General features: G+C 37.7%; 2 protein-coding genes across 9 annotated transcripts in view; one reads left to right on the top strand and one right to left on the bottom strand.

Moving 5' to 3' along the window:
• NIF3L1 (NGG1 interacting factor 3 like 1) overlaps window positions 1-11,696 on the top strand; it is a 54,102-nt gene extending 42,406 nt beyond the window's left edge. For both annotated transcript variants that reach the window (XR_013373063.1, XR_013373061.1), the window contains exon 11: window positions 11,422-11,696. The gene's annotated coding sequence lies outside the window, so the exon portion shown is untranslated. The remainder of the gene's footprint in view (window positions 1-11,421) is intronic.
• The window catches only part of ORC2 (origin recognition complex subunit 2), a 45,463-nt gene that overhangs the window by 14,695 nt on the left and 18,662 nt on the right, over window positions 1-12,106 (bottom strand). For all 7 annotated transcript variants that reach the window (XR_013373058.1, XM_077885272.1, XM_077885273.1 and 4 more), the window contains 5 exons: window positions 11,221-11,310; window positions 10,520-10,551; window positions 7,273-7,333; window positions 4,437-4,630; window positions 3,518-3,616 (listed from right to left, as the gene is read on the bottom strand). Coding sequence is in view for 6 of the 7 variants with exons in the window: in XM_077885272.1 (XP_077741398.1) it covers window positions 3,518-3,616; window positions 4,437-4,630; window positions 7,273-7,333; window positions 10,520-10,551; window positions 11,221-11,310 (476 nt within the window). In the remaining variant the exon portion in view is untranslated. The remainder of the gene's footprint in view (window positions 1-3,517; window positions 3,617-4,436; window positions 4,631-7,272; window positions 7,334-10,519; window positions 10,552-11,220; window positions 11,311-12,106) is intronic.

Here is a 12,106-nt window from a genome sequence, read left to right as displayed (position 1 = left end):
AAAAAAAAGGAAAGAAAATCATTCTCAAACCACATACATCAAAATCAATCCAAACTAAAAATTTCATTAGAGGTAGAGGTTAGAAGAGGCAAACTAGTGGAAATATTACTTTAATCAGGTTTGGTAATGAGTGCATCATCAACTGAATACACATAATATTTCAAGTATGATTTAAATATTTGTTTTCTTAAAAAAAATTTTTTTTTTGAGAGTATGATAAGAGAGCGAGTGAGTACATGTGCATGAATGCAGGGAAAAAGGGAGAGAAAATTCTAAGCATGCTCCATGCCTAGTGTGGAGCCCGACACAGGGCTCGATCCCACAACCCTGAAATCACAACCCCAGCCAAAACCAAGAGCTGGAAGCCCACCAAGTTACCCTGGCATCCTTGTTTTCTTAAAATTTTTTAAACATCATTTTTAGTACAAATATGTAATAGTAAAGAATTTCCCAGGTTTTGTCTAGAGCCATTTCTGTGATTATAAATTTCAATAAGGCTTTAATTTCTAAAAAGATCATTACCATAAGGAGATTAAACCTCCCTCCCAGCTTTAACAACAAATCCAGACAGACTTTTAAAAACCTATTGAATTTGAAGAAATGTGAAAGCTGATGGTAACTGTGAAATATGAATTCTCAGAAAATATTAAAGGTTCTTTATAATTTATCATAGTCACTAGTAAAATAAACTTGAATCACTTCTCCTTTTCCAAAAGCTACCTTTTTTTTTTTTTTTTTTTTTAAATAGGCTCCACGGCCAACATAGGGCTTGAACTCACAACCCTGAGATCAAGACCTGAGATCAAGAGTTGGAACATTCTACTGACTGGGCCACCCAGATGCCCCATTAACTTTTGATTTTTTTAAAAAAAAACTTTTACTTACTAAGTGCTCTCCACCCCTAGCATGGGACTCAAACCAATGACCCTAAGATCAAGAGTCACATGCTTACCAACTGAGCCAGCCAGGTGCCCCCCAAAATCTACTTCTGACAAATCCATCTCTGATAAGTGCAACACAGTTTTTTTATTTTTTTCTTTAAGATATTATTTTTAAGGGGCGCCTGGGCGGTGCAGTTGGATAAGCATCCAACTCTTGATCTCAGCTCAGGTCTTGATCTTAGGGTTATGGAAAGAGCATGGAAAGTACTTAAAATAAAAATAAAATTTTATTTTTAAATAATCTCTACACCCTACGTGGGGCTTAGACTCACAACCCCAAGATCAAGGAGTGACATGCTCTACTGAGCCAGCCAGGAGCCCCAGTATGGCAAAGTTTTGTGGTTTTTTGTTTGTTTTTTTTATTTATTCATGAGAGACACAGAGAAAGAAAGGCAGAGACATAGGCAGAGGGAGAAGCAGGCTCCATGCAAGGAGCCCAGTGTGGGACCCAATCCCGGGACTCCAGGATCACACCCCGGGCAGAAGGCAGATGCTCAACTGCTGAGCCACCCAGGCGTCTCATGACAACATTTTTAAAACAATAATGTAAATAAACTAAGGAGGGTACATTGTACCTGTACCCAAAATTTGGAAATTCATGCTGGTGAATCAAACATAGCTCACTTTTTGAAATGAAAACTCTAGCAAAAAAGCTGTATATGCATTTTACCCTGGCGCTACCATGTTTCTATGATTCTGGCCCTTAAGAAAAATATTTTTTTTAATACTAAAGGGTAGAGTTGTAGTCAACATCCCAGGCATTCTGGCTTGTATAGGTTTCATTTATCCACACACTTAAAGAGAAACAGGACACGTACACATTTCCCTCATTCCTTCTTAAGTTTAGAACCTGGAAAAGCAGATGAATATCATTTCCAGCAATCATTTATACTCAGATCTAATCTCAGATTATCAGAGCATACTCACACTTGAGTGTGAACTCGATCTGGGATGTTATCTATAAAATTTAATGTTAAACTTTCGTGGCTGCAGAGAATCGCATTATCAGCCTCAATACTCAACATATCCATATCCTCTGCCCTGTGACTTTGCCTCCTCCTAGAGAGGTGGAGTCTAGTTCCCTGATCTTTGACTTTGTTTTCCGCCACATGATTTGCTGTGACCACTAGAATGAGGCAGAAGTGATACTGGGCCAATTCTGAGCCCAGGCTGTAAGAGGTCTTATGTTTTTCCACTTTTTACATCTCTGCCATTGCAATAAGAACATGCCTCAGCTAGCCTTCTGGTCCAAAAAGGGAGACATACGGAGCAAATCTTTGATCAGCCAACCCCCCGCTGACCTGTAGACACAAGAAATAAATGCTGAATGACACGTGCTACTGAGATTGTGCTGGTTAGCTATGTCCAAAATCATTGAATGACCTTCCCTTCTGTCATTATTGGTAACAAGTGTTCCTTTCATTTTAGAGGTCTTTCTGCATCTCAGTCCTATAAAGTCCTGCTTTGACCCTAGATCCATTTACCTTTCTCCCATGTTGCTTATATAGAAATATATGCACTAAGCAGATGTTAGTGCCATTTCCTTCCTGGAATAACTTGGCTTCTTGACATGTTTTCAGCCAATCTCTGCTCTGAGTCTCAATACCAATAAGCCAAGTGACAAAAACAAAAACCACATAGCATCATGTCTTCCAGGTCATAGCAGCTTACCCTATATTCTCTCCTCTTTTCTATATCTGCAAAAAGCCCTGTATACCTTGGAAAATTACAAAAATTCTAGTTTGCAAGGAGTAAGTCTCAATATTCTCTGAGCCAATAATAATTTTTTCCTGACTCAGATGATCATTCCACTTTCTTTTTTTTATGTTTAAAGATTTTATTTATTTATTCATGTAAGACACAGAGAGAGAGACAGAGAGAGACAGCAGAGACACAGGCAGAGGGAGAAGCAGACTCCACGCAGGGAGCCCAGTGTGGGACTCGATCCCAGGTCTCCAGGATCATGCCCTGGGCTGAAGGCGGCACTAAACCGCTGAGCCACCCAGGGATCCCATCATATCACTTTCTACTCAAAGATTTTCTCAAATAGGTCTGTCTTCCCTCTTAGGGTGGTATCAGTCAAAACCCTGAGTATAACAGGTATTTTTTATAAAATGAGATACGAGAACCATAGTATATAGTACCCTTCTTATCTTATGGCACTTGAGCAGTTTCCCATAATATCAAGAAGCAGATTTCCTCTGCTCTTTGCAAGGTTTCTAACTAAAAGGTCACAGTCCATTTTACGACCAAGGTACAGTTCAATGAAGATGTGGGTTCAAGAATAACAGATATTAATGCTACATGGATATCAAAGAAACTATGGCCCTGATGATTATCCTGAAGAAATGATAAAGTAATTAGAGAAAAAAATGTAATTATAGTATGTCAAACAGAATTCAAGTGAACCACTTACCATTTTATAAAATATTTAATAGTTATTATGTCACATCAATTTGTGTTTTATTTTATCAGGACAATAATTCTATTTGTGTAAACTCACTCAAATCTGTTTATGAAGTATGTTTTCTAGTTCACGGTAAAAAAAAGTAGAAGTAACATTCCTTGCAACATACCTGATCCAGTTTAGCTCGCTTTAGTTTCTGCAGTGTTCTGTCAGAGGTTAAAACTTTTGAACTGCTATGAGCTTCAAAATATTCTTCTACCAAATCACTCTGAAAGTGAACAGAGCAAAACCAATTCTTAGTTTCAAATATTTGTTCTATATCAAACTAGACAGTAACATTAGCATAAAATAGGATATGTGAAATTCTTTATTTGGCAGTATTTTCCTTTTGAAGCAACAATACAGATTAAGCACCAAGGACATTTAATTCTAGCAGTAAAACTAAGGAACTCTTAAGACCATGAAAATCAAAGAAATGACTCGACTGAAGTAGTCTGTTTACAAAAACGATTACTCAGTTCCAACATAAAATTTCCATTTAGACTTAAAAAAAAAGGAGTTTTACCTATCAGGACCTTCATGTTGCCTCCCACAGTTCTAACAAATCCTTTAATATTAGTACAGTAGAAGAGCTGAAAATGAGGAAGACTTCAACAGCAAAGTAAAAGACTTGCCTACTAGTCCAGTAAAATGGCTCACTACTTGTTCTGTGGACTTGAGGCAGGACTACTCTCCATGGTAGTAAGGGATGCAAAACCTTACAAGCAGTAGGGTTCCTCGACTACTCTGAATCTTTACACACAGAACACCAGATAATTAGCTTTTCCTCAGGCCATAGTCTTACAAGGTTCTTCCAAACAACTCCATGTGAATTCACAGCCACTTCACTTACTACTTATACTGACTTGAATATATCAACAATGTTACAAAAATGAAACTATATAGACACAAATGGGCATTTATGTGAAAGACTGAGAAAACACAGAAGAAAAAAAATTGTTGATTCCCCTATTTGAATCTCTTCTCTTAGGGTAGCTTAGCTTTAAGATATTATACGATTTTTCTTTAAGGCTGAAGCCTCCACTTACTGTTTTATCTCTTTTCATTTTCTTAGAAGGTGTTTCTTTGCAAACAGAAGCTGAAACAGCTCTATTCTGTGATGGAATCTTTTGGTTCAATATGACTTCATTAGTGTCCTCTTCATTTTCTTGTGCAACCCCATCATCATCTTCTGAGTTGGAAGTAGAATATTCACTTTCACTGTCAGAATGAGACCTCGGAACTGTGTGGGAAAAGCAATAGGGAAAAATCTGACAGTTTGACAGGAGAGGCACTGAAGGGTAATGGAAAGAAAGTAGATTTTGAAATAAGAGACTTTCACTCCTGGTTTTGTCATTACTTGCTGATGATTTCCCCAGAGCTAGTTAAAGTTTTCTGAGCATCAATTCCTTCATTTATCACATGAGGATCACAGTGCCTAATTTAATGAACCATTGTGAAGACCACACTGAAAGTATATAAAGCAACTGACAATGCCTGACACCGGAGGACCATGGCAGAAACTGCCAATCATACTTAGTATCATTTCTTGCCCTCTTCCTTGCTAACAGTACTCCAATTTTGTAAAGTGTGGCAATGTGTCTCAACCTAAGGGATAAATAATCACGGTAATTATCTTTTCTTTTGTTTGCCTGATACTTGTTTTCCAAGCCTCTTTTGCAACTAGGATTGGCTATGTAACCCTCTGACCAATGAAACTTGAGGGGAAATTTGCTAGAAGCTTCTGGGAAAGATTTCTTGCACTTATGGAAGGAAAGGCCCTTATTTATACCAAGAGCTTAAAGGCAAAGAAGCCATTTTGCAATATGAAGCATCAAACCTAAAGATGAAAAATGCTGGTAGCAGAGCCAAGAAGATAGGTGACCTGCTGAGTCACCTCAACCATGGAACTGTGCATCCCTAGACTTTTCATTATGTGAGATAACTAAATGTCTACAGCTTAAGCCACTGTTGTAGAATTTTCTGTTGCTGCCTACACAGAAAATACCCTCATAATTGACTCAATAAATGGTAGCTACTATTGGAAGTACTACTAATACACAGGCACATTCCATCCCATAGCTGATTTTTTATTTAAAAAAAAAAAACAAAAACAAAAACATAGCAACCTCCACTACTCCCCAGAAATATTAAAGCTAGTTTTATACTCATAAAGGATAAAACTAATTTTACACCCAACACAGTAAGTATAAAACTATTATAAAAAGTTAACTTCCAGTATGAGTGAAATAACTTATTAATTTTGAACAACAAATATATTTCAGGATATCTAGGGTCAGCATATAATAAATGTAGATCTAAAGGAAGAAAAAAAGGGGCCTGATTTTGTGGGCACATATACCTTAGCAGATTCATATTTGCACTGACTGCTGCCCATGGTAGATGCAGGAGGAACCAGAAAATGCTTCTACCTCATTTACATGGATATTTCCTACTTGTATGGTGGTAACTGAGAAGGACAAGGAAGTTTACAGCTTCTCTCACAAAAGGATAAGTCTTTGAGGTAAGGAGGGAAAATAGGATAACTGTACCTGATGTAAAATAATAATCAAAACTGCATATATCATCTTTTATTGCTTCAGATATCTAATCATTTAGTATTACATTTTTATGTTCATTAAAAATGTAATTATTAAATGCTCTCTGAAATCTATGCCTTGAAAAGAAAAGGCTACTGCATATAGATTTAACAATGTTGGCTATATTACTGTCAAGGGTCAACCTCAAGAAAGGAGTTGACATCTTTCTGAAATATAAAAAGTAAACAAGTCATTTGCTCTAGAGTTATATATTTGAAAATCTAGAACTATTTTTAATTTCCCAGAAGGCAGGATGGACCATGTCTATTTACTTGGCTTGATATCATTCAGTATAACTGTGAATATTTAAAATGGTTTCATTATAAAATATTTAAGTAAATCAACAGAACCACTTACAAAACTGTCTCAGAAAGAAAAACCTAAAAGGCATGTTATTTTATTAGACAGACATTTTAACTAACTTCAGTACCCACTTACTATAATGTGAAAGATAAAGTGCTATCCTTTCTTTCATGAAAAGAAGTAGTGATAATAATAAAAGATAATAATAGGGGGGCACCTGTCTGGCTCAGTCAGTGGAGCATGCAACTCCTGATCTCAGGGTCATGAGTTTAAGCCACATGTTGGGCCTGGAGCTCACTTAAAAAAAAAAAAAAAAGGTTTGGGCACCTTAAATGGCTCAGTTGGTTGGGCGGCCGCCTTACTCTGGATTTTGGCTCAGGTCTTGACCTCAGGGTCATGAGATCGAGCCCTGCTTAGCAAAGTCTGTTTCCTCTCTTCCTCTCCTGCCGCGCCCCCCCCCCCACCCCCATGCACACTCTGTCTAAAATGAACACATCTTAAAAAAAAAAGGTAACAGCTAACACCTGTGAAATATATCAAGGTCAAGCACTACACTAAGCACTTCGACATCTTTTATTTCCATTACTCTCAGAACAATTCCAGGGCTAGTACCATTATTATCCCTATTTTGCAAATGAAAAACCTGAGCCACAGACAAGTCTCTGGAAGTGGCAAGCCAAAGAGTGAAAAAAAAAAGCAGTCTAGGGGCAGCCCTGGTGGGTCAGCAGTTTAGCTTGGCCTTCAGCCTGGGGTGTGATCCTGGAGACCTGGGATCGAGTCCCACGGCAGGTTCCCTGCATGGAGCCTGCTTCTCCCTCTGCCTGTGCCTCTCTCTCTCTCTTTGTGTCTCTCATGAATAAATAAATAAAATCTTTTAAAAAAAAAAAAAAAGCAGTCTAAGACTAGAACCTACACACTTAACCATTACTGCCCACGGTTTAGGTGCGTTTTATAAAGATTCAGTTCAAAAAGAAATACATACCTATTAATCTTTTCTTTAGACCACTAGGTGCTGTTGATAGAAATTCACTTTTATCATTGTTCTGTTTAAAAATAAAGCAATACAGTTTCAATAATTAAATAATAATAATGACATGGAAATTAATGATGGATGAGTGAAGAGGCTAGGAAAGAAAAATTAGATTAGATTTCATTAGATTAATTTTGAATCAGAAGACAATGACAAATGGCCCTTAGGAAAAAATAGTGGAAAGCAACAAAAACAATACAACAAATTTCAAAGGATTCCCAAAGTGATTCTAGAAGTAGTATTCCACACATATAGTATTTTTTATTATGTAAAGAAAAAGCATAAGTATATGAATGTGCCTTTCACATTCTGATGACTTTCACCCATCAGATTAGAATATTTCTTTTTTAAAAATTGATAATATCCATTGATAATGAGTAAGGGAAGATATGGGCACTCCTATGCATATGGCAGTGGGCCCTTTAATGTGCTTGAAATTTACTGGCGTTAATGTATTACCCTATGTGAAGATGAGAGAATGAGATCTACATAATTTTATTCCATTATTTTAAAATTTTTAAACACTTTACAGAAGCATAAAATCTTTTTCTTTTCCTCACAGAATATAATAATCTAACACCAATAAATTTCTAGCACATTAAAATGCCCAATGTTATTTTTAATAGTACTGATAAAAAGATAAAGTACCCTTTGTGATTTTGGCAATGTGAAATTATGATGAAAAATTTTAAATTTGGGGATCCCTGGGTGGCGCAGCGGTTTGGCGCCTGCCTTTGGCCCAGGGCGCGATCCTGGAGACCCGGGATCGAATCCCACGTCAGGCTCCCGGTGCATGGAGCCTGCTTCTCCCTCTGCCTGTGTCTCTGCCTCTCCCTCTCTCTCTGTGACTATCCTAAATAAATAAATAAAATATTAAAAAAAAAAAAAAAATTTTAAATTTGTTGTGATAGGTTGTTGGTGCTAGTTTCAAATGTTAATACATTTTGATTTGGGATATTAAGAATAGTACTATAATAAATGAACTGAGCCCAATAGGTTTATAAAGTATATAAACTTTTTTGATCCAGATCCTTAAAAAGTTTTCATATTTTGTACATCTTGATCAACATATGCATGTAGTATATAATTGAAACAAATATAATTGAAACAAATTATAATGAAATAGTATGAAACAGACATTTTCAATTTTATTCTATCTGATTTTTAAAACTGCAGATCAGGACACCTGGGTGGTTCGGCAGTTGAGTGTCTGCCTTCACCTCAGGGTGTGATCACAGGATCGAGTCCCACATTGAGCTCCCTGCAAGGAGCCTGCTTCTCCCTCTGCCTTTGTCTCTGCCTCTCTCTCTGTGTCTCTCATGAGTAAATAAATCTTTAAAAAAAACAACTGGGGATCCCTGGGTGGCGCAGCGGTTTGGCGCCTGCCTTTGGCCCAGGGCGCGATCCTGGAGACCCGGGATCGAATCCCACATCAGGCTCCTGGTGCATGGAGCCTGCTTCTCCCTCTGCCTGTGTCTCTGCCTCTCTCTCTCTCTCTCTGTGACTATCATAAATAAATAAAAATTTAAAAAAAATAAATAAATAAATAAAATAAATAAATAAAAAAAACAACTGCAGATCATATCCTACTAAACTCATCTCAAGACTGAAAGTCAAAACAGCCTGTGTTCATATAGCTTAATTATCAGGTATAAGAACAATTGCATCAAAATAACCATTTAAGAAAATTCTTGCTCAAAAAGGTAAGGCTATAAACAAATAATTAACTTCAGTGTTTGGTACAGAAATTTTTGCAAACTAACTTATCTAGACAATTTGCTCATTTGTGCAGCCTTTTCTCCCATCAGAATAATAGATTACTCAGCAGGGCAAACAATAATTCATTCATCAGGACTCGGTTCAAGACCCTCTTTTTACTATGTCCACCAATCCTCAAGTATCATGTAATGAATTTTGTCTCATATATATCAGTTTTCCATCTGCCCTAATTTAAGCCTTTTGAGTCCAGATCCCCAAGCCCTATACATATTCTCTCCTGAACTCTCCCTTCTAAGACAGTGCACTAAAACTGCCACTTTGATATTGCCTCTTATTGTGGTAGGTTTTCTGATGGTTTCTTGGGGGAACTGACAAAATCCATTTATGTGTTATAATTCACATCTTGAAAAACAATGTACATTAATATATCTATATTCTTGACTGGATTATGGAATGAGTTTTATTCTTTCATAGTGATACAGTATATAAGATATAATACAGGAAAAATGCATTATTAAAGACAAAAGAGGCTCTATCTAACATGTCTAATCTCACATCTAGACTTGCCTAAATAGGACATCTGTACACAGGCCATAACCATGGCCCTGAATGTCTATACTCACTTTCTTATAAGGGGTTCCCCAAACTTAGTCTATGAACAATTCCAGGCAAGTCTAAGTTTATGGCCACCAGGCCTGGACACACTCATCACTCACATACTCATTGTCCTGGATTCATCCATGCCCATCTGGGTTTGCTCATATCCAGATAGGGCCATTTGACAAAGCATTAATGAGAAAACAAAATCACAAAAACACAAAGGAGAGGATAAAAATGGTCAATTCTCCTCAGCTACCCTAGAAGAAACTTACCAAAACCAACTTTGTTTTCAAACGTAAATTATGAAAGACTATATTAATGGATTTCTCTCAAGAAACAACAAAATATTATATATAAAAGCAAAACAAAACAAAACCCATAAAATTTCCAGGCCAGCACTACTGAGGTGAAAATATCCAGGATAGTTCTGACAGAACTATCTGGCATAGCAGGGGCGTCTGGGTGGCTCAGTGGTTCAGTGTTGCCTTTGGCTCAGGTTGTGATCCCAGGGTACTGGGATCTAATTCCACATCAGACTCCCGCAGGAAGCCTGCTTCTTCCTCTATGTCTCTGCCTCTCTCTGTATCTCTCAAGGAAGGAAGGAAGGAAAGAAGTGGGGGAGGGAGGAATTGAGGGAGGGAGGGCTTAGCAGTTGGGTGTAGAAGACCTGGCTTCATTTTTCACCTTTTGTCCTTCCCAGTTAGATGAACTTAAGACAAGTCACTTCACCTCTCTAAACCTCAGATTCTTCATCTAATGTAAGGTGTCTAATTGGCAAATACCTGTAAATTATAAAGCACCCTATAAGAGATGAAGTGATTATTTTTCATCATATCTTTGTAGCACTAAGGTTTTTGCTTGTTTTCAGTGAATAGCTTACCTTCAACTGAACGTTGTCTGAAGCAGAATGCCCTAAAGAATAAAATAAAGAGGCATTACTTACCAGAAGTACTTCAGTTTTCATCATGGTCTAGTTTCATTTAACTGCTCCACAATTCTCTAAAAACTGTGATTTCCAAACTCCCAAAGCCTTATTTCAAATAGAGTGTAGCAAAGCAAATCCTCCACGAACGTGCGGCTAACTTAAGCAAATGATAATAGCAGTTTAAGTGTTTCTAGTTGGCCCTGTCGATTTGCACAACTCCAATCAGCACAGACATTTCTCCCCCCACCCCCCTTTTTCTTAAAGATTTTATTTATTTATTTATGAGAGACACACACAGAGAGAGAGAGAGAGAGGCAGAGAGGCAGAGACACAGGCAGAGGGAGAAGCAGGCTCCATGCAGGGAGCCCGACGTGGGACTCGATCCCAGGTCTCCAGGATCCACCCTGGGCTAAAGGCGGCGCTAAACCGCTGAGCCACCGGTGCTGCCCACATTTCTCCCTTTTATCAATAGTTAAATATGGGTATACTAGTTAAATATGGGTATACTAAGGCACAAACTGGGTATGAACTGCGTTTTGTTGAATGAATTTTCACGACAGAAAAGAATTATATACTAATGCATTTAGACAAGGAAAAGAAGCATAACTTGAAGCAACTATGAGAACTCTATTCAAAGAACTGAGGTAAAATCTTACCCTTGCTACACTGAGGAATGTTTATAATTTCAGGATCATTCTTCAAACTCAACGAAACATTTTTTCTTGGTGTTTTTGCTAGTTCTGAAGCTGTAAACAGACAAAAGAAGTATAAAAAACAATCTTTAATGGATGACAGCACATGAAGGGGGGAAATAGCTTTATGTCACTTAAATTCTTTTTTTTTTTTTTTAAATAAAGATTCATTGACTTATTTTAGAGAGAGAGACAGCGCACGCTTGCAGGGGGCGGTAAAGGGTAGAGGAAAAGAATCTTCAAGCAGACCGAACTGAACACAGAGCCCAAAATAGGGCTCAGTCCCACAACCCATGAGACCTGAGCCGAGATGAAGACTCATCGCTTAACCAACTGAGCCACCCAGGTGCCCCTCAATTACACAAATTCTTAGGGGAGCGGAAAAACAAGAAACCTGCCTACTCTGTTACCAGGAAGATAATAAATCTACCATATTAAGAGTACTGCCTCTTTTATCTTTATTTGCTGTATTCCAATCATCTTAAGTCTTCTTTCACTATCTACAGGTGTTTCAAGAAAATACAAATAAACAGTTTTGACCTTACTGGTTTCTTTCTTTTTTTTTTTTTTTAATATTTTATTTATTTATTCATGAGAGACACGGACTGAGAGAGAGAGGCAGAGACACAGGCAGAGGAAGAAGCAGGCTCCATGCAGGGAGCCTGATGTGGGACTTGATCCCAGGACTCCAGGATCACACCCTGGACCGAAGGCAGGTGCCAAACCGCTGAGCCACCCAGGGATCCCCCACCTTACTGGTTTCTATAATTGTCATTCTCTCTCCCTCTCCTCTCCATCACAATTTTACACTCTTTGCATTTCTTTATCATAAGTATACTTGAGGCATATC

The sequence above is a fragment of the Canis aureus genome, chromosome 36 (assembly GCF_053574225.1).
Source record: "Canis aureus isolate CA01 chromosome 36, VMU_Caureus_v.1.0, whole genome shotgun sequence".
In the NCBI taxonomy this organism is placed as follows: domain Eukaryota; kingdom Metazoa; phylum Chordata; class Mammalia; order Carnivora; family Canidae; genus Canis; species Canis aureus.
The sequence above is the reverse complement of the archived record's forward strand: the minus strand, read 5'-3'. Positions and strand labels throughout refer to the sequence as shown.